Below are 22,434 nucleotides of genomic sequence, written 5' to 3'. Positions count from 1 at the left end.
TCTTCTTCTCCTCTACAGTTCAGAGGTAAATGGTGTACTTTTACTCCACTACCTTTATTGAATACCTTTAGTTACTTTACAGATCTGGATGAATGATGTGAAATATAATCAAGTGTTAAATCAGACTTTAGTTCCACCTGGAGTAAATTCACAAGCTACCCTGCAGTATACAAAGTCATTCAAACTAGCTGCACCTTTACCAGCTTTGAGAACACTTTAATGATCAGTCATTATAAAACATATCATATATATTATTCTGAAATGGACCAATCTGCACAATGACTACTTTTACTGTCGCTACTTTAAGTACATTTTGATGAGAATACTTTTCTACTTTTACTTGAGGAACATTTTGAATGCAGGACTTTTACTGTAACAGAGTATCCCTACACTCTGGTACTTCTACTTTTACTCAAGTACAAGACCTGAGTACTTCTACTTTTACTCAAGTACAAGATCTGAGTAGGCCTACTTCTACTTTTACTCTAGTACAAGATCTGAGTACTTCTACTTTTACTCTAGTACAAGATCTGAGTGCTTCTACTTTTACTCAAGTACAAGATCTATACTTATACCACCTCCGTTTATAGCCTATGAAAAAAACTATTTGAAAACGAAGGCTAAAGCTAACGTTAGCAGATAGTGACAATGTATGCTAGTTAGCTAGCTCAACGATTCCTTAAATAATACTGCGACAGAAAAACGTTTCAGTGCACATCACGCTCTGCCGCTCCGACAGGGAGCTCTGCTCTGAACACCTGAACGGCCCGTTCTAACAGCTGTTCACCAGCGGTCCAGTCTGTGCCACAGTGACTCCGGACCACACAGTTAATATTAACGAACGCACCCGTAGGTAATGTAGCTGCTGAAGCTAGACCCTCATCCCGGAGCAGCAGAGCCTTATTATACATCCATGAGCAGAGCCGACAGGCAGGAAGACTCGAGCACACAGCTCGCGCTTCATTATAATATATAAAAAAAGAACACCATGTGTGTCATGATGGCACATAACAGCTCGCGGCCGCAGATTACTCTGGGTCCCAGACCCCCCCCATACCCCAAAAATATTTTTATTGCAGATCTACATGAATCACACAAACGACCTATTTTGGATTCAAAACGGCAAATTTTGCCAAAAGGTGACAAGTTTGCATCCCTGATCAGTGATGGTCACCCCAAGGAATTTGGTGCTGGTCACCTGCGTCACAGCAGCGCCGTTGATGGTCAGGGGGAGAGGGGGTCGACGGTGGGTTCTCCTGAAGTCAACAACTCTCTCCTTTGTTTTCTCCAGGTTGAGGAAAAGCTTGTTGTTTTGGCACCACAGGGCCAGCTGGTTCACTTCCTTCCTGTAGTTAGTCTCATCGTTGTTGCTGACCCACCACAGTAGTGTCGTCTGCAAACTTCACGATGTGGTTGGTGCTGAAGATGGGTTTGCAGTCGTGGGTCAGCAGAGTGAAGAGAAGGGGGCTGAGCACACATCCTTGGGGGCCCCCGTGCTCAGTATGAGGGTGTCTGAGGTGTTATTGTTGACCCGTACAGCTTGTGGTCTCTCTGTGAGGAAGTCCAGCAACCAGTTGCAGAGAGAGGGGCTGAGGCCCAGGTCTGTACGTTTTTGTACAAGCTGCTGGGGGATGATGGTGTTGAATGCTGAGCTGAAGTATATGAATAGCATTCTGACATATGGGTCCTTAGTCTTAGTGTCCAGGTGTGTGAGGGCTGGGTGGAGAGCGGAGGAGATTGCATCCTCTGTGGACCGTTTAGCTCGGTAGGCAAACTGAAACGGGTGCAGTGATGGGGGGAGGGTGGATTTGATCTGCTTCATGACCAGCCTTTCGAAGCACTTCATGATGGTGGAAGTTAGTGTGACGGGGTGGTAGTCGTTGAAGCCGGATGGAGATGACTTCTTTGGCACTGGAATGATGGTGGTTTCCTTGAAGCACGAGGGAACAACAGCCTGGCTCAGGGAGATGTTAAAAATGTCTGTGAGGACATCTGTGAGCTCTTCCGCGCAGTCCTTCAGCACACGACCAGGAATGTTGTCAGGTCCTGCAGCCTTGCGGGGGGTAATCCTCAGCAGTGTGCTCCTCACACTGGCTGGTGAAAGACGCAAAGCCTGATCGTCTGTGGGGGGGGGGGGTGGTTTTCTGCGCAGGTGTGTTGTTCTGTGCTTCAAAGCGTGCAAAGAAGCCGTTGAGGTTGTTCAGCAGGGAGGTATTACTGTCACAGGTCTGTGGCGGTAGTTTGTAGTCCGTTAGGGTCCTTATGCCCTGCCACAGGCTCCGTGAGTCCCCGCTATCCTTGAAATGTCCTGTAATTTCTCGGGTGTATTCTTGTTTTGCTTTCCTGATGCCACGGGACAGGTCAGCCCTGGCTGCTTTCAGCCCAGCTGGATCTCCAGCTCTGAAGGCGATGTTGCGGGCCTTCAGCAGCGTGTGGACCTCCCCTGTCAGCCATGGCTTCTGGTTAGCCCGGATGGGGATGGCTCTGTTTTGTGTCACATCGTCAATGCATTTGGTGATGTAGCCCGTGACTGTCTCTGTGTATTCTTGTATGTTGGTGTGATGGTTGTATGTGGCTGCCTGCTTGAACATGTCCCAGTCTGTAGTGTCAAAGCAGTCTCTGAGTGCAGCTGTGCTGTCCTCTGACCACACCCGAACCTGAGTGAAAAACTTTAAATGAAGTACATCAAGTCGCATAGCTGGGCGTCGCGGCTAGGCTAAGCTAAAGGTGGCTAATGTTTGTTGTGATGATGTTTAGTAGTCTCATTTAGCCAAACATTGACTTTCAGACAAGGAAACCAGAAGTTCTGAAATACTAACTAATTTCTGGGTTTCAAGACTCATTTCTGGACCAATCTATAGACTTAAGTCTTGTTTTTTTAGGACATTTTAAGGAACATATTTGCCCACTAAATCGCTCCCTATGCTTTTTAAGTCATGCGGATGACTTTGTGTTGTATTTTTACTCTTGTTGAAATATGATATGTATGCATTTACTCCACAACAATGGAGGCGAGTTTGTGATGTTCACATCATTCAGAATTGACCATAGAATGCATGAAATATTGACATGGTCTCTGTCACGCCATGTGGAAGGCTCTGACTGAACACACCTGTTACTTACTGTAGGTGGCCACACCATAACTTATGCATCTCTTTAAGCCTTAATAGGTAAGTCATCACTCTCTGTTTTGTTGTTAAAATTAGCTACGCCACCAAAACGGTATTTGTAACAGTCAGTAAACATGTATATTTCTGCTTCAAAGTTTGGCATTTTAACATGGGGTCTATGGACATTGACTTCGGAGCAAATTGTCATCATTGAAGGATTGTGGATAGAAAAGGATATTTAAAAAAACATTTCAATGAGTCAATGTGGATCTATTAAAGCATTAAAAGTATCTTGATCACTTTGAAGACTAACATTTCATCCAAATGAGTGCCTTCATGGGCATCATGCAGGTGAATCTTGCTTGCACTAATTTCTGTTTTCTTTGCAGAGTTCTTCACTTTGATTCATTGTTTTTCACAGTTCTGAAACTTTCAAATGGTAAAAAGGAGTTTGCTTCTTGCCTTTCAGCTCTTTTTAGATTGGCCCTCTTAATTTTCACTCTGATCTCTCTCCTTGCCTCCCTTTCTTACTTCCTCTCCGTTAAGACTTGCACATGTGCAACAGAACATATTATTTCAGAAACACTGTCCTTCCTTGCTGTTCAAAGTTCATTCTTTAACCAGTTTCCAGTGAAAAAAATTGTCCCAAAACTTTCTGTATGGGTATATACCTCCATGTAAATGAACTGTTATCTAAAATGTTGCAGGATCATCTCAGTTCCAATAAGTAATCCCATGTCTATGAATTCCTTTGTGAGATTCAAATCTGAGAAATCATACATGTTTGGGGTACATTGTGTTTTGTCCTGTTGTCCCTGTGTGTCGCGGCCAAACTACCTGACCTGTGTGTGAGAGCCAGCTGCTTCCTGAGTACCCGAGGCAAAGTGTCAGCCATGATTTAAATCAATACTCTGAAAGCTTCTAACAGTGTGGAAACATCCTCACTCTGTCTCTCACATTACTTCACATTATATGTTGAAATACCGTCACACCCAATGAGTTAGCCGGTTAGACAGAATCACTACCTACTGACTGCACAGAAAGAAATGACATGGTTCAGTAAAATATTCATTCATAATTACAATTATATTATGAGCTAATATACATAATACATGTGGATTTTTAAACTGTTAAAAACAGGTTTTGTATGTCTTTTTGTAGAACCAGGGTTAATCTGGGCAGACCAATAATCACAGAGTCACAGACTCATGAGAGTCTTTCCTACAGAGAAAAAATGGTGTTGCTTGTTCTAATGAACATTTAAATTATGTTTATGTATAGCAGACATGCAACCTCTAGCTGTGTGTGAATTATTACTTATTAGTACCAGTGTACAAAAACCGATATAACAGACTACAGGAAAGGGAAACCAAAAAGCATAATAGGGCCTCTATAAACTAGGAAATAATGTCTAATACTAAACTTTTTATTACACTCTGCCTAAGGATTGAATTGACAATTCAAAATACCTAAATATACGAGGATGTATCACATTAATCCTATCTGGACGCTTAAATTGACAAATCCAATCTACAGTCTCTGGACAGAAAAAAACCCAAAACTTCTTCGTAAAGTCATGCAGAAGACACCAGACAGTATCAGAAAATAAGTGGTAATATTTTTCTAAAAGATCCAGGCTGCAGAACCCTATTTGAATGGATGTGGACCTAATCCCTTTATTTGTTGACACAAGGCTTTAATTGTGACATTTCTTCAGCAATGTGCTTTAGAAAGTTTCAATGACTTGCACAGATACATAAATATGTCGAATTATGGGCTTTACATTTTGGAAACCCACTGTGGAATGTCGACATCTGCCAATCACAATGGGGAAAACGTTATACAGAAATAAGCAGGTGTGTTATGTTTCTGAAGAGTGTCGCTGTATTTCTGCTTTCACAGTATTTGAGTGCGACGGACAGACAGGAAATTATAATCAGCAATGAGAAACCTCACAAACAACGACGCGGAGGGCACAGCAGGGGGCTGTCCAATCTATCAGGGAAAGGGAAAAGGTGCGTGTGAGAGTGTGTGTGCGCTGTGTGTTACCACGGAGGGGATATGAGTGTGTATCAGAGCCCAGCTATCAAAGGCAGAGGGAAGATAGACACAGTGGTGGGGTGAAATTATCCTCTGCAAGTTTGATGGAGACATGTTATGAATTAAACATGAGACCATCTCTCTTTTTTCTTTCTTTTGAAGGTGCTGTCTCGATCACGACCACTTCCATCCATCTGCCCCCCTCGCTTCTGTGCCACTTAAATATTTGAGAAGAGGCAGGTGGGGGTGGGGAAGGGGTTGATGGCTGGGATTGTGCTGGAAAACTGAGAAAAGCTTTTAAGGCATTGTGCGTGTGTGTGAGTGTGTGAGTGTGTGTGCTTGAGAGTTGGAGCAGTTTGTTTCCTTGTCAACACACTAGAAGTCTGTATTAAAGACATGAGAAAATCCCAACTATCAGGAAAAAAATTACATTTGTACATTCTCCAACCTCTGTCCATTCTGGCAGTGAGACAATCCATTTATAGCATCACTACGGTGTAAAAGATGGTGGACAAAATCCCCATTCTCTGTTCTGTTAAAAAAAATGGATCTAAAATTGACCTTTAACTAAGGCCACAGCTGACTTATCATCCAATCATCAGTCCCGGAGCCCCTAGGTTGACCCTCATTTCCTTTGTGGAATCAATGCACTTCACACAACAACGTATGAAAACAGTACAAAAGCAGCAGGAAGCAGAGCAGTAACTCCTTTATGTTCACAGCTCCACAGGTAACACCATTGATTCTACCATCCTGTCTATTTCTCTATGTACTCTGTCAGAGGAAGGAACATATACAGTACATGGTGACTGTAAAGCTATATCCTGTAATGAGACACACAGGCTATCTAAAATGTAGTTTGCTGTTTGCATATTCTGCTCATTTTCAGGTTCATAGTGTATGTAGTGTCTCTACTGTGACATGTCTCCATGCTTTAATGTTCAAAAAGCTCTTTATTTTTCTCAACCTCTTTTCACCCTCTGTCTGAAACCAGAGCCCAGTCTTCTCTGATTGGTTACCTGGCCAGCTCTGCTGTGATTGGTTCACCGCTTAGGGATGTGTCAAAAATGTCCCGCTCCTTACTAATCAAGTACAATGGGTTGGTGGGCTAGCCATTAAAAGCACAAGTGTTACATAAAACTAAAGACATTTGTGTGCAGATTGCACAGAGTTGCCTGAAGTTCTCCTTGATACGGCTGTCCCAAGGAGTAGAATGACTGGGTCAGCCATTCTCAAGTATGCAAGTTTTTCCACGTGCTGACCCATTCAAGATCCAGCTTGGGTGCATCATCAGGACCATTAAACTGCTTAGGAACCTTGTGGGTACATAACATGTTTAGTCCAAGGAGAACCAAGATGTCTTAATAAGTGTCAAGTGTAGGTATTCTAGTTAGAGCGGAGCACGACTCCTGACTTTTCCGTGTGTTTTATTTTTATTTTGTTTTTAAGATATATCTGTTGTAATTTATTGTCGTTTATTGTGATTGTAGTAATGTGTTTTATTACATGTACAGCACTTTGGCTCGACCAAAAATCGCTTTTAAATGTGCTATATAAATAAAACCTGATTTGATTTGATTTGATATTCCTATCGGCTATTACCCCAAGGAGTTGGAATTGGTTTGCTATTGTTCGGAGAGGGATACTTGTCTTTCCATTGAGTGACTATACAATGAACTCCTGAACTATTCTACCTGCTACATCAGCAACTCCTATGGGTATCGTTAAGATTGTAACGGTACTACTCTTACCGATACTGCTTGTCGATCTAGTACTTTAACAGTATTTGTATCGGTTCTTTTGTTACTTTTTAAGGGAAAAACTAAAGAAATTGGAAACCGAATTACATTTTTTAAATTTCATCTAGAGTGCTAGCACACATAACATACCTGCAGTAACTAACTAAGTAGATTTACTCAAGTACTGTACTTACAATCTTGTACTTTACTTAAGTATTTCAAGTTTTGCTACATTGTACTTCTACTCCACTACAATTCAGAGGTAAATGGTGTGTACTTTTACTCCACACATTTATTTAATACCTTTAGTTACAGGGAACCACATATAGTTATCTCAACATCCCCTCCTCTTGCTGATGTGAATGGACATGTAGTTTCCATAAAAAAAAATTCAATTTGAGAAGCAACAAATCCAATAAATGGCCGATTTTCTGGGCCAAACTTTGGCTTTCAGCTGTTTTGGTTATGGTACCAGGCTGACTTTAGCTGATAAAAGCTGTAAAAGTCTTTGATTGACAAGAAACAGCTACGGATCTTCCACAAAAACATTAGCGGTGCCACCTCGGTCAATCTATTCCAATCCACAAAACAGTAGATGGCGTTTAACCATGTTGTGGTTTAATGAGATTAATTTTGAATTTTGAACATCATTACAATCTTAATACAGCAGGCAGGACTAAACTATGTGCCATCCTATTAAAATGCTGCACTAGAATCATTTTAGGATTTATTACGGACGGCCAATATATGATAATGATCATTAATATGTAAATACATCACACTGCCCTATATCAGAGCGGCATGGCAGTGGATGATCAGATCTAATTTTTAATAACACAGGCTGACCCTTGCCATGTCATCACTCTCACGGTTGGAGTGCCTGGGTTTCCAATGGCAACAGGGCAAGCAGAGCTGACAGGCCTCTGTCTGCAAGATATTATCTGCTGGATCTTTGTGATTTTGTCTTAACTGGCCCAGCGAGGCAACCCTGAGATTTCTTAAAGGATCATGTCAGTCTGGTCAAACCCAACAAAGAGTACATGTATCAGAATAGAAAGTATAAATCACATGACCCCTTTTAAATGTTGCAATATGTCTCACTTACACTTGGTTAACTGGAGCTATTCTCTATCAGTTCAACACCCAATTTAGCACAGTGGCTTGTATGCTATTTATATGAATCATTTCTAAAATAATATTTCTAAAAATGTCTTCCCTATTTCTAGGAATTTAATTGTCTTTTGAAACAAGCTTGTTCTTCCTGATGAATTTACTTTGTCAGAGGCATTTCTAAATTATTGTTTTTAGTTGTCAGAGCCTCAGCCTGCCACAAATTACATTTAGCTAGTGTGTCAAGTTCCATGTTTCATACAAAGCAATTTTGATTCAAAAGTGCTGTGTTTTGAATGGACATTTATTTTGACAGCTTGGAGTGTTGGGGTCAAGGCTTTCAAGGAGCTGAAGCCATTTCCATTAGCTGTATCCCAGCGACCACAGTCTTCAGAGGACCCAGACACCGTGGTCAAGTAAGCAGAAACAAGCGGTCTCACAATTGGTACGGTCTAATCTACGGAGGATTTCCTGTTTATGTAACACATTGTTACTGACTGCACTGACCGTAGCACTGTTCGGTAGCCCTGTTCCCTAGCACTCTTCCATGGCGCTGTTCCATATCTCTGTTCTATAGTATTGTTTCCTAGCACTGTTCATTCGCTCTGTTCCGTAGAGCTGTTCCATAGCGCTGCTCCCTAGCCCTGTTCTGTGGCGCTCTTCCATAGCACTGTTCCGTAGCGCTGTTCACTATTGCTGTTCCATAGTGCTGTTCCGTTGCGCTGTTCACTATTGCTGTTCCATAGTGCTGTTCACTATTGCTGTTCCGTTGCGCTGTTCACTATTGCTGTTCCATAGTGCTGTTCCGTTGCGCTGTTCACTATTGCTGTTCCATAGTGCTGTTCCGTTGCGCTGTTCACTATTGCTGTTCCATAGTGCTGTTCCGTTGCGCTGTTCACTATTGCTGTTCCGTAGTGCTGTTCCGTTGCGCTGTTCACTATTGCTGTTCCATAGTGCTGTTCACTATTGCTGTTCCGTTGCGCTGTTCACTATTGCTGTTCCATAGTGCTGTTCCGTTGCGCTGTTCACTATTGCTGTTCCATAGTGCTGTTCCGTTGCGCTGTTCACTATTGCTGTTCCATAGTGCTGTTCCGTTGCGCTGTTCACTATTGCTGTTCCGTAGTGCTGTTCCGTTGCGCTGTTCACTATTGCTGTTCCGTAGTGCTGTTCACTATTGCTGTTCCGTAGTGCTGTTCCGTTGCGCTGTTCACTATTGCTGTTCCATAGTGCTGTTCCGTTGCGCTGTTCACTATTGCTGTTCCGTAGTGCTGTTCCGTTGCGCTGTTCACTATTGCTGTTCCGTAGTGCTGTTCCGTAGCGCCGTTCACTATTGCTGTTCCGTAGTGCTGTTCCGTTGCGCTGTTCACTATTGCTGTTCCATAGTGCTGTTCCGTTGCGCTGTTCACTATTGCTGTTCCATAGTGCTGTTCACTATTGCTGTTCCGTTGCGCTGTTCACTATTGCTGTTCCATAGTGCTGTTCCGTTGCGCTGTTCACTATTGCTGTTCCATAGTGCTGTTCCGTTGCGCTGTTCACTATTGCTGTTCCGTAGTGCTGTTCCGTTGCGCTGTTCACTATTGCTGTTCCATAGTGCTGTTCACTATTGCTGTTCCGTTGCGCTGTTCACTATTGCTGTTCCATAGTGCTGTTCCGTTGCGCTGTTCACTATTGCTGTTCCATAGTGCTGTTCACTATTGCTGTTCCGTTGCGCTGTTCACTATTGCTGTTCCATAGTGCTGTTCCGTTGCACTGTTCACTATTGCTGTTCCATAGTGCTGTTCCGTTGCGCTGTTCACTATTGCTGTTCCGTAGTGCTGTTCCGTTGCGCTGTTCACTATTGCTGTTCCATAGTGCTGTTCACTATTGCTGTTCCGTTGCGCTGTTCACTATTGCTGTTCCATAGTGCTGTTCCGTTGCGCTGTTCACTATTGCTGTTCCATAGTGCTGTTCCGTTGCGCTGTTCACTATTGCTGTTCCGTAGTGCTGTTCCGTTGCGCTGTTCACTATTGCTGTTCCGTAGTGCTGTTCCGTTGCGCTGTTCACTATTGCTGTTCCGTAGTGCTGTTCACTATTGCTGTTCCGTAGTGCTGTTCACTATTGCTGTTCCGTAGTGCTGTTCCGTTGCGCTGTTCACTATTGCTGTTCCATAGTGCTGTTCCGTTGCGCTGTTCACTATTGCTGTTCCGTAGTGCTGTTCCGTTGCGCTGTTCACTATTGCTGTTCCATAGTGCTGTTCCGTTGCGCTGTTCACTATTGCTGTTCCATAGTGCTGTTCCGTTGCGCTGTTCACTATTGCTGTTCCGTAGTGCTGTTCCGTTGCGCTGTTCACTATTGCTGTTCCGTAGTGCTGTTCCGTAGCGCTGTTCACTATTGCTGTTCCGTAGTGCTGTTCCGTTGCGCTGTTCACTATTGCTGTTCCGTAGTGCTGTTCCGTTGCAGTGTTCCGTGGCTCTACTTTCCAGGTTTCCAGGCGTCAGAAACAGCACTACAGAACTTTGCTTCGGAACAGTGCTACGGAACAGTGCTATGGAACACTGCTACAGAACAGTGCTACTAACAAGCTAACTAAGCAAAAGTTGAGTCTCAAACTTTCATTTTTGTTTCTTTCTTTAACCATTTATTGAAGATGCTTTACTGTTTGCGATTGACATTGCAGGCTAAGTAAAGACCATGGCCAGGTAAATAAAAAATGATTAGTCTGTTCTTTTAGCCAAAAGCGTTGTAACATTAGTTGGGTGGCAACAGTAAATGAGGGTAGTTAAAATGCCTTGTTTCAATTGTTCCGCATTTGTAGAAATGGGACAGCCTCGTTCGTGGAAGCTGTGAAGTAATTGGTCTACAAAACTAGACTTTGAAGGCTCTGGCTGCTTAATTGGGACAAAGCTTTTGTATATGTTGTCTTGGATTCTGATAAAAATGCATTCAGAGGATAGATGTGAGACTTACCATATCGGTGTCAGAAACTGGACCAAAACTGGTTACATAGATGTCAGTCTTCACTTCCGTTACTCTGTCTGCAAAGACAAACAGCCAAATTAAATGTAGAAAAGCATATTATATTTGAAATGCACAACCTTAATGAGATAGGACAAATAAGTAGACTGAGTTTTTCTTATGCATCTTTATTAATATGGGTTAATTCCGACTTTTATATCTAAAACACTGTTTAAATTTGCATGTATACAAAATAATATTTTCTTTGCCCAAAAAAGCATGTTTGATTCCTTCTTCATACCTGTGGTAGTGTCCAGTACTATGACTTATTCCCATTGTTGCGTACAACAGACCCTACCGTCAAATACAGTCTATTGACAATCCTGAACACTTTTTTAAACTATGGTGACAGAAGGAAACAGGAACACAACTTGAAAGACTCATTGCATAGAAAACGTGCACTTATGTTCATCCATGAATCATACATCAGTGTTGTGAGAACATGCAGACAGAAAGAGGTTAACCGTGTGATCCCTCTATTTGATCATGTCTCTGACCTTTTACCCACTATCACTCAGATATAAATGCAGAGCCATATTTCATCTTGTTTGGACAGAATGTGAAGCCACCAAACATAGATTCAGCTTTGAGTGATTCTAGATGTATACAGTATGCAGGCATGGTCTTGCACTGCCTTGGGTGTTGTTGGTGGCACTGACATCATTTACATTACATCGCACAAAGAAAAAAGGAACTCCACGAGAAAAAACATATTTCATTTCATTTCAGTTGCATGACTCTTAATGTCATCTGAGCTGTAGATTGAACACAGCCCATACCACTGCATGGAGATTGCCACATATATCAAACACATGCAGATACTAAAGGCAAAAGCTCTATGCGGGATACATTCTACACTCTAACACCAACATGTGATTTATTTTTTACCCATACACACTGATTAAAATAGAAGCACGTTTTGTATGACTGATAGAGAGAAAACAGTGAATGGTAGGTACATTTACAATACTCCACAAGGACGAACAAGGATGATAGAAGCTTAATTTTCTTTTCTTTTTTATTATAAAGGCCACTGTACACACCACCCTGAACCAAGGTGAGTTTCCCTAACAGTACTATACTGTACTGACATAGATAACGTATAGCATATGATGAATAATCAGGCTGGTTCTAAAGACACAAATTCATAACCAAAACTATATTAAATAATAGTATTATATAAAATACGTTTAGATTGTACAATCTTTTTTTTCTGTTTGTGTGTTTTCTCGCCTGTCTTGTTACTTCTTGCAATATTATTACTCAATTGAAAAAATTATAATAATCAAGCTGGTTCAAAAGGAAGAAAGAAATAGCTATAACAAATCAAAAGCAATAGTATATGTTAGCGTTATTGATTTTTCAGTTTAAAAAATAAATCCTCCCTTCAGTAAAAAGAAATCTGCAAAAATCATGCTTTTTCTTTACTAAAGGTGGAACACATTACTGTTTAGACTAAATATAATATATCTGTAGTGGCTATACACAATATAAATTGGTATTTTCCTTGAGGTAGGCTACTTTTTAATTGTGAATCAAAGCCATGTCACATTTTACAAGCACTTTTGTAAAAAAATATATCATCTCGTAGGACATGGTTAATCTTCGTACAAATAACTGAAGACTGCTATACTTTGATACATTTATCCATACAATTGTGCCATTTAAAATCATTTGTTGGTTCGGAATAATCGGTAATTTAATCTGTAGGGATGTCATGAGAACTGATACTTTGGAACCAAGTCAACGCAAAATGACTATTATGAACACACCCACAGCTTTGTGTTAGTCTAGGAAAGCTGCAGTGTTTTTCATACACAAGCTTAACAGTGCATTTTATTCCACGTGACAACTTTACTGCTTGTTTCTCCTCCGCTATGATTGCAGTTGCTGTCACACCTGACTGCACCACATCTCTCTCCTTCAGACAGACAGCTGCGCCTATATTTTACTCTTGCAGTCAACTCCTACGATTTAACCAAGGACTACAGAAACAACATCCGTAGTACAGCTGATTGATTGCAGAGGCAGGCAGAAATACTTGCTAGATTGTAGCCAACTCAATTTAGAAGCAACAGCAGATTATGTAAAACGTTCACTTTTCACAAAGAAACCACAGACTCACCTTGCTTTGCTGCGCTTCAGACAGAACAAGCAAGTGGAGTCTCAGCCAGAGGAACTACATCTCGGCTCTATGCACAGCAATGATTGTCAACTGGAGGCACAAAGGCCACATCTGGCCCGCAAAAGCTTCCCAACCAGCAGTATACAGTATTACTTGATTTACAAAATGTGACACAAGGCCTCCACTACCACATTTACTACTTGCTATTTCTTTTAGGTTTTTGCAGCACAGCAGTTGTTTTCTATGAGCTGTGGCTGTAACGGTTAAGTTAGCATGTTAGCTAACTTAACCGTTGATTTATGATAGAATCACCTGAATCTATAATTCATACCAAAAAAAACACCATGAAGTTTAGTAGATAATAATAAGACTAATACCAGTGAAACAAAACTATTCTCGATACAAAATGTGTTACTTTAATAGACAACTAAAGAAAAACATAAAATCCCAATAACTTTATTATTAGGGCTGTCAGTCGATTAAAATATTTAATCGCGATTAATCGCATGATTGTCCATAGTTAATCGCGATTAATCGCAAATTAATCGCACATTTTTTATCTGTTCTAAATGTACCTTAGAGGGATATTTTTCAAGTTTTTAATACTCTTATCAACATATGAGTGGACAACTATGCTTTATATGTTTGTTTATTATCATTTGAACAATGACAAATATTCTCATGAATATTAAACACAACAACCTGAACATTACAAATATTCGCCTCAATTCAACCTGGAACCTCTCTCATACAATAATACAGTGTGTGTGTGTGTGTGTGTGTGTGTGTGTGTGTGTGTGTGTGTGTGTGTGTGTGTGTGTGTGTGTGAGAGAGAATGTGGAGGATCGTTGGAGCTATGTGCAGCTCAAGGCATATATGCCTGTGTGTATGAGCTGTGTTGCGGCACTATCCGTGCTGAGTGTGCTGACTTTTCGTACAATGTCCCACTGTCTGGCTACCTGCATAAAGTCAAGTGCTCGGCGCAGTTGTCGGCGAAATGTCGCTCCTCTGTTTTCATTGAAACAGCTCCTTATATCCGTTAGCTCAGCTAGCTAGCACCAGATGCTAACAACAACAACACGTAAGGTGTGCTTCGCTCGCGCCACACATACACACACCCTCCCGGTCCTCCCGATGGCCAGTCCGGGCCTGCCGGTGAGCGTGGAAGTGTGGTCTGCCACAAGCGGGCAGCAGGAGCGGGGCTGTCAGCATCAGCTTGTAGATGGTATTTTAAACTCGATGCGCTCTGAAACTACGGCGGCCGAGGACAAAAAATACACATGCGTTAATCGCGTTAAAATAATTAGTGGCGTTAACGCGTTATTAACGCGTTAACTTGACAGCCCTATTTATTATACATTCCATTATTACTGTTTGTTAGGAAGTTAAATATGTCATAATTCCCTCTCCAATATCTATTTTTTAATGCTGTGTAAAACATCTCCTTCAAACAACTTTATTTACTCAAGTTTTTCGCCAAAACTACATTAGAAAAAACACATAATGGAATTATGTTTAACCACATCAGGACAACGTTACAATTTACCAACACGCACGTTTTTTTACTGATTGGAGCTTGAAGCATTATAATGTGTATCTATTAGGGCTGCACGATATATCGTGTCGTGACGATAATAGCGATATGCGCATGCGCGATATTCACATCTCGTGGACGTGCTATTTTTTTATTTAAAATATTTAGGACTTGCGATATTAAGTAAGCAAATGAACTCAAACACGTCATGTTACAATTATTTTGCTGCTTGCTACAAAAGGAAAACTTGCGCGGCTCTCATGTCAGGGGTACTTGAGTGAGTGACAGGGGGGGAAAAATCGCAATGTCAGTTTTTTCCAATATCGTGCAGCCCTAGTATCTATAAAACCTTTCTCTGTACTGGTAATGTTAGCTGTTAGCTCAGTTATTTAACCTAGCAGGACTGTGATGCTAACAGCCAGAGGTGGGAGTAAGTCCTACATGTGCAAGTCATGAGCAAGTCTCAAGTCTTAACCTACAAGTCTCAAGCAAGTCCCAAGTCACTGTGGTGAGAGTCAAGCAAGTCAAGTCAAGTCATTGCTCAGGTCAAGCAAGTCACAAGTCAAGTCATACGAAATTCTGATGAATAACCCCAGTTTCCGCTTTTAAATCAGTTCAAATATTGTGGTTATGAAAAGTTTCGTTTTATTTTCAACATAAACAGCAATGGAGAGTGGGGCGCTGAAATGATAACCCTAGTTCTAAAAGGGCTCTAAAGTGATAACAGGAGTACAACACAAATATCTTACATCCTCCTGCCCTGGCTCCCCTTCAGCAGGGTCACAGCATTTCTCCATGGTCTGTCTAAGGTGCTCCCATATGACACCGTCTCATTGTTTTCCTAACTGGGTCTGTGCACAAAGAAATATTGTATCAAAGCCAATGCAACGGAATAGTGTATGTACCAGGGCGCATGCTATGTGTGTGTGTGTTTGTGTGCAGACAGTGCAACATTAAGATTAAACTAATTTCTTTTATTTGGGAACATCGACATATACATATGGAGTTGGCCAGATGTGTGTAAATTACTGTTCATGGTCATTTGAAATCAAATGCCGTTATCGGACAAACACAAACACACCGAACACACACACAGAGCAGAGCTGAGCAGAGCACAAACACACACACATCATGCGCCTTAGTGACCGGACATCTCCTTCATAAAACGAGTAATAGGGGGAATTAATCGGGCAGTTCGATGTGTGTAGAGGTGTGTGTGTGTGTGTGTGTGTAGAGGTGTGTGTGGTTCAAACGTAGCAGCCTTCCGTCGCTCTTTAGCTGTTCTAATGAAGGTAAACACAGTGAAGGCGTTGCTTAAAAGGCACAGCTCTTTGCGCACTGGTGCTGCTCTTCTCAGAGGCGGAGTTACACGTCCCGCTGCCTCCTGGTGCTGTAGCAATTTCATGAAGTGAATGAGAGTCCGAGTTCGAAATATATCTAACATAATGTATGCACTGCCATTTCCCAACATAAACATTACAGTCTGCAATGAAACGGTTGTCTCCTGTGCGCTCCACTTCCTACTTGGCACGAGATACAGTATATATATTTTTTTCATAGCCCTTTATAGGCTCCGTACAATACAAAAAAGTAAAGTCCTTTCGAGTCATCTGTCTCAAGTCAAGTCAAGTCTCAAGTCATGAATACCAAGTCAAAGTCAAGCAAGTCTCAAGTCCAAAAATATGCGACTCGAGTCTGACTCGAGTCAAGTCATGTGACTCGAGTCCCCCACCTCTGCTAACAGCTAACGTACCTAGCTCTCTGATAGAGGGCAATGGTCTTTCCCAAACAACTGTCAGAAAGAAAACCTCAAAAGCCCTCCCACTGGACATGGGTTAGCACATGCGCTAAAAGACGCACGTCAAAATCCATACAACAGTGCAGCGTCGTATGCTAACACCCAATAGGAGACATCTATTCACTGCCGGCCAGCAGGCTTGGACTCGGAAGCGCAAAAACTTCAAGTATGGAGTTTGAAGGATGTGTGTAATTACGTAGCAATGTTGGTACCTCATTAAATTGCATTGTGGGACATGTAGGATACAGTGTTTGAGGAGTTTGACTCATACTAAAGGTCAGAATATCTCCTCCTATGTGAAAGCTCCTCCTTCTCTCACCTCCCAGGCCGGGTCTCAGTCTGTTGTCGTATCCATCCAGCAGACTGTCCAGGATCTTGGTGAACGTTGTGATGTTGACGTTACGTGTTGAATTGGAATCTACTCCGGACCTAAACAAGGCAAAATAAGACGGTTGCATGATTATTGAAATCTACGTAAGCTACATAAATAAACTTTACTTAAGTACGACTAAGAACTGTGAAAGATAACACAATTCTGTAATCTCCACCTACAATATAATCCTTGAACCTGCACTGCTGCAGTCTGTCAGCAATTTGATCCAATCTGAAAATCTATTCCATCCGATCTCCCGATGCGTCATCATCATCATCGCAGCAGCATTAGAAGACATGCACGTTTACGAAACAGCGAGGGTGCGGTTACTAGATGCTTTTGGACGATTTAGGCTATGCTGCAAATTGTTTACCTTCATTTATTGGATAGAGCATCCCTTTATGTGAGACAAGCGATTTGACCAGTATAGTAGCGATATAGTAAAGGATATATTTAGGATAGGAAGGATTAAAATCGAAATAATAATTCAAATAGCAAACACGTATAACGTTTTTTTAACACAGTTTTAAAGGGACAGACAAAGCCCTGAGCTACAATACGGAGTGCAGGGGGAATTTAAGGAGAATTTAGACTTAAAGTATAATTAATTAGCAGGTGCCTCATATATCTAGGTACATATGTGAGACAGAGCCACACATAGGTCATAAACAGTATAGAAGATCAACCATTAATGCTATCAGTTGAAGTGAGCTGATCTTCTGAGGTTCTTTTATTGTAAGAGATTATTATGTGGATCTAGACTCAAGTTTGTTGTATTAAATTGCATTTTAATTTTGCTCGCGACTTGCTAGATAACCACGATCGGTCAGGGTATTTACAGGGTAGCAGATCAATACATACTGCCCAATAACCCTATACATTTAACAGTGTAACACTTATTTTTCCACACCAGAATGGTGGTATGTTATCAAATAGTGAAAAAAACACATGTATATCTATTTGTAAAATGCTGTGTAAATCAAAGCAACTGCAATCATGGCCAGTCAGTTTACTTTCTTTACGTTCCCAAAATAGTGATTGTTGGGTGTAAGAAGCGTTCTACACATTTCACTTTTTTTAATGTACGTGCACCATCCGGATAATTATAGTGCATTTTGCAATACTTTGCATTTGGCACTAATGCACACAAAAAAAGTGTATAGAAGTCCGTAGATTAAGACACAGCGATAAACGTACCCTTTTACACAGGAATTATTTAGCTTTCTTCTCCTCATTTTGTCATAATCTGTACCCATTCAGTGTTGGTAAGATTGTTACCTTCTCTATAACAACTATTTTCCGTTGCTTTATAGCTGCATGTACTGTATTTATCAGTATGTACAATATGAGCACACTGCAGTTAAGGAAGAATGACTCCATATGTAAAATAAGACTAATCTTTTTTATCTGCCATAATGAGTGTGGACAAATGGAGTTTACTTGCAGCTTTTTACATATTTTATAAAGATATAATTAGTACTATATGCATTAGTAAACAAGAGTCTTCCATAGTAAAGTATTGTTTGATCAACAGTTTTATAAAGGTAATGACGATCAGAGAAAGAGCATTTCTGACAAAATTGGCACATTTTCTGTTTGGAAAAAGTAAATGTTCATTATCACAATAGCAGGGGCAGTGGTGGAATGTAATTTTACGACAGTAAGTACATGTACTCAAGTATTGTACTTAATTACAATTTTGAGGAACTTGTACTTTATTGTTTTCTTTATTTTATGTTACTTTATACTTTTACTCCACTACATGTATCTGACAGCTTTGGTTAAAGGTTACTTCACAGATTTACATTATTAGTTAATACAAAATATACAAATCAACTTGTAAATATCAAACTGTATTTATTTCACCATTGATTACAGACTGGTAGCCTATATTCATTTTACATTATACGTTTACATTTTACTATCAAAATTAAACAGATTGATAGAGTTCCAATTCTTGTATTAATATGCGTTAGGATATTTGTAAGATTAGTGAAAACTCTTGAGGTTGATATTGATTCCTATAAAAATATGTTAGGTTTAATATCGATGCGCCGAATTCACCAGCACGATTTAACACATCCTAAGAAACTGCAGCAGCTTGCAGATTATTCTTAAATTGACAGAATTATGAACGGAGTCTGGTGTGGTATTTCTGCATGAAAGGATGAACTGTGCGCTCTGAGCAGCAAATACTCATTATTCTAAATCCCTATGTTCAATGCGGTTCATTAAAGTCGGTAATAGTCCATTAGTAGCAGTTGAGCACGCTTCTAATACTTAACAAAAAATCCCGATAAACCTATTGTTGGAAACATCAGACCCGCGCGCGCGCCAGTCTGCCGAGCGCTTGTAGTTTCCTGATAATTCATAAAAACAAATTTCACTGACATAAAACTTACCGTGTCTGCCACAGAATGGTCAAAGACACCAGCACGGACGTGAAATATGGGCTCCATTGTCCTCTCATGGCGGAAACCTGCAGAAAAGAGGGGAAACCGCTCAGAGCGCGCGCTGTTCCACAAACCACCATCCAGCTGTTGAACGGAACACACCGAGATGTGTCTCCATGAACAGACACTACACCGGCTCAGCTACTCACACTCTGTTCAGCTCTTTTAGAACAGAACTCCCTCTGCCTCAACAATCAGGGTTTTTTTTATAATTCGCCTAATTATATGTCATTATCGAGCGGGTCTGCCTACCTGAGTCGCGACAGGTGCCCTTTATGTTGCCAGGAGAAACTGAGAAGTGACAGTAGAGATGAAGAAGGCTTTGGTAGAAAAAGAGAGTAGTAACCCAGAAAGAAGAGCTCCTCCAGCAGTCCCCACAGCTACTGACACTAACCCGGAGCTCAGAGTCCTGATGTGGCTCCGCGCGCGCACGGAGACATACTGAGGCGGTCCACTTCCTGCTAATGAGGAATTCATTAGTGCACGCGGTGACTGGCAAGCGCGCGAAAAAAAAGAGCGTGCAAAAATAGCATGTTGTGTTAGGTGGTATAATGTGGAAAATGTATTTCCGTTCATTCAAACAGAAAGAGAAAAGAGAGAAGCTTGGCCACATTATTGATCGTAAGACCACAACATGAAATTAAATCCAGATACTGACTGATCCTTTGATTCGGGAGAGAATTAGGGCAAATATTCAGTTCTGACTAAAAGTACCTTTTTCTTTTCTGAGATAACATTCAGAATTCAGAATTTTGAGGGGAAAAAATAAAGGTAAAAGTCACAAAAATAATTCAGAATGTAACCTCAAAAGATAAATATAATACTTTTTGGTACATTTTTACATGTGGCCCTAATCCCCTGCCATACTTGAACACCTCAAGCGAGAAACACTAATGGAAATGCATTTACTTTATTTGCTTGTTACTCAGTTACCACTGGAAATAAATTCAGTGACAGCCTTAGGAGCATGCCGTTGTGTTTAGCTTCTAAAGACAGTAAAGGCTTTGCTTTACAATTCAGGCTCGGATTTACTCAGCCAGATACACTTGGGTAAAACTGGCCAAACACTGGAACTGGAACTAAATCTCACCCCAAATATTCATCTCCAAACAAATGTGTTAGTGTTGTGTCAAGAGCCAGTTTACGTTAGGTCCTCCAGTGGCCCCCACCAAACTGATAAAGGTAGTAACCGTACTGGGCCAGATCTCCCTGGATGTTTGTACAGACTTATGATACAGTGGATAGATTCCTTAGTTTCTGCTGAGGTCCAGTGGTTACATTTCTGACCATGTGCTGGTCAGAACACCACCATTACCTTTGGGTGTGGTAAAAGGTGCAACAGGGGTCAATTACAGCCAACTCCATTAGTTACACTCATATTAAATGTGTGGGATGGTATTTTTGAAGTAGATTTACAAAATTGTACTTCATACTTTTACTCCACTACATTTCAGAAGCCAACAGTGGACGTTTCACTCCACTACATTTATGTGACAGCTATAGTTATAGGTACTTTATCTATATCAAAATTGAGTATCAAGCAGCAGTATATTAAGTTATTAAATTAGCTCTACCTTTACCAACTATGATTGACACATTAATGCATCAATAATCACAAGCAGCAGTTATCAGTAGTTATTATATGATTCTGAAATGGGTCATTATGCATACTAAGTACTTTTACTTTTGAAACTTTAAGTTGTAATTTGATGCAAATACTTTTGTACTTTTGAATAACTTTGAATGGATCGACAGGGATTGTACTTTTAACATATCTTTAACTCAAAAAAGCACCAATACCATATTGTAAAAAACCTCTGAGTGCTTTGTCCACCAAGACATTTAAATAAAGCATCATTTGGTGTTGTGGTGCTGACAAAGAGTTCTTGGTAATCTCAGAGGAACCAACACATCACCCTGTGGAATGTAGATCAACTGTTATTTCCACCACTGTGTGAACACACTTTGAGAAGCAGAAACACAGCGTGAGATGAACTGCAGAGGCATGGTGACCCGAAAGGTCATAAACGTCTCCAGTAATAGTCCCTGACGGCAGCAACCTTCACAAACAGTGCTCACTGTTCAAAAACACACTGGGATATAAATTGAGAAAGATGCTCCGAGATCAGATCCCAGCATATGTCAGGGGGCGGGAGCAAGGAAAGAGCAATACTTACTTTATTAAATACACCAGATACAAACAATGAACCCGCAGAAGGTCAAGTGCTCAGTAAATAAGGCTGGAGCCACACGAGAACGGTAACGCAAACAAACCGAAATCGTTATCAAAAAAGTATTCCGTCCAGACGCAATAGGCACCAGAAACGTGTCCTTCCACACGAGACCGCTCGATCCGCTGGAGACGCTTTAGTACATATGCCGGGCCTGTAAGTGGCGCTGTACTTCCGCCACAAAATACACCAAAAGCAGCGAAGAAGACTTCCGAGCATGGTTTCCATGGTTGCCCTTCTGTTTATTCTCCGCGGTGGATTTAGCAGCAGAGGTGGGGAGAGGCAGGCAGAGTTGGGTGTAACGCGTTACTTTGTAACTTTGTAACTTTGTAACGCGTTACTGTAATAATATTACTTTTTTCGGTAACGGAGTAGTGTAACGCGTTACTTTTATAATTCAGTAATCACACTACAGTTACTAACATTGCCCCGACACGCGTTACTTCGTTACTTTTATAAAATCAGTCATAATCACACTGACAGACAAGAGGGGTTTCCGCCGCAGGTTTATATGTACGTAATCTGCGCGACTTGCATAAACATGGCAGAGTCAGCGATAACTTTCGAGGGGTGGCGGTATGCCCATTATTTTGAGTTCGTCCGAAGAAGCTGTTATCCACTGCTGTAAACACCACGTCAAACCTCAACAAACACCTGCAAAGAACACATGCTAAAGTGAAGCTAATAGCTAAGGACCCCCGAACCCAGAGTGAGGATGTTGTGAGTGCGCCGCCGCCGACTCCGAAGCAGCACAAATTACCGGTAACCAAAGCAGAGATGGACAGGCTTGTAGCATCCTTCATAGTAGAGAAAATGTTGCCCATTTGCACAGTGGAATCACCATCGCATCGTTCAGAGATATACTGCGCAAAATACAGATAGCAGGAGACAGAGGACAGCCATGGTCAGAGCTATCTGGATCAGTCT

The 22,434-nt window shown here is 41.2% G+C and overlaps 1 protein-coding gene across 1 annotated transcript in view; it reads right to left on the bottom strand.

The window, feature by feature from the left end:
* The window catches only part of gabra2a (gamma-aminobutyric acid type A receptor subunit alpha2a), a 36,815-nt gene extending 17,135 nt beyond the window's left edge, over positions 1–19,680 (bottom strand). The window contains exons 1-4 of the mRNA XM_034135260.1: positions 19,529–19,680; positions 19,226–19,302; positions 16,770–16,879; positions 10,946–11,013 (exon numbers count right to left, since the gene is read on the bottom strand). Coding sequence (XP_033991151.1) covers positions 10,946–11,013; positions 16,770–16,879; positions 19,226–19,293 — 246 coding nt within the window. The 5' untranslated portion in view covers positions 19,294–19,302; positions 19,529–19,680. The remainder of the gene's footprint in view (positions 1–10,945; positions 11,014–16,769; positions 16,880–19,225; positions 19,303–19,528) is intronic.
* Between the last annotated feature and the right edge of the window lie 2,754 nt (positions 19,681–22,434).

Source organism: Trematomus bernacchii, unplaced genomic scaffold (genome assembly GCF_902827165.1).
Source record: "Trematomus bernacchii unplaced genomic scaffold, fTreBer1.1, whole genome shotgun sequence".
NCBI lineage: Eukaryota > Metazoa > Chordata > Actinopteri > Perciformes > Nototheniidae > Trematomus > Trematomus bernacchii.
This window is presented reverse-complemented; position numbering and strand designations above follow the sequence as displayed.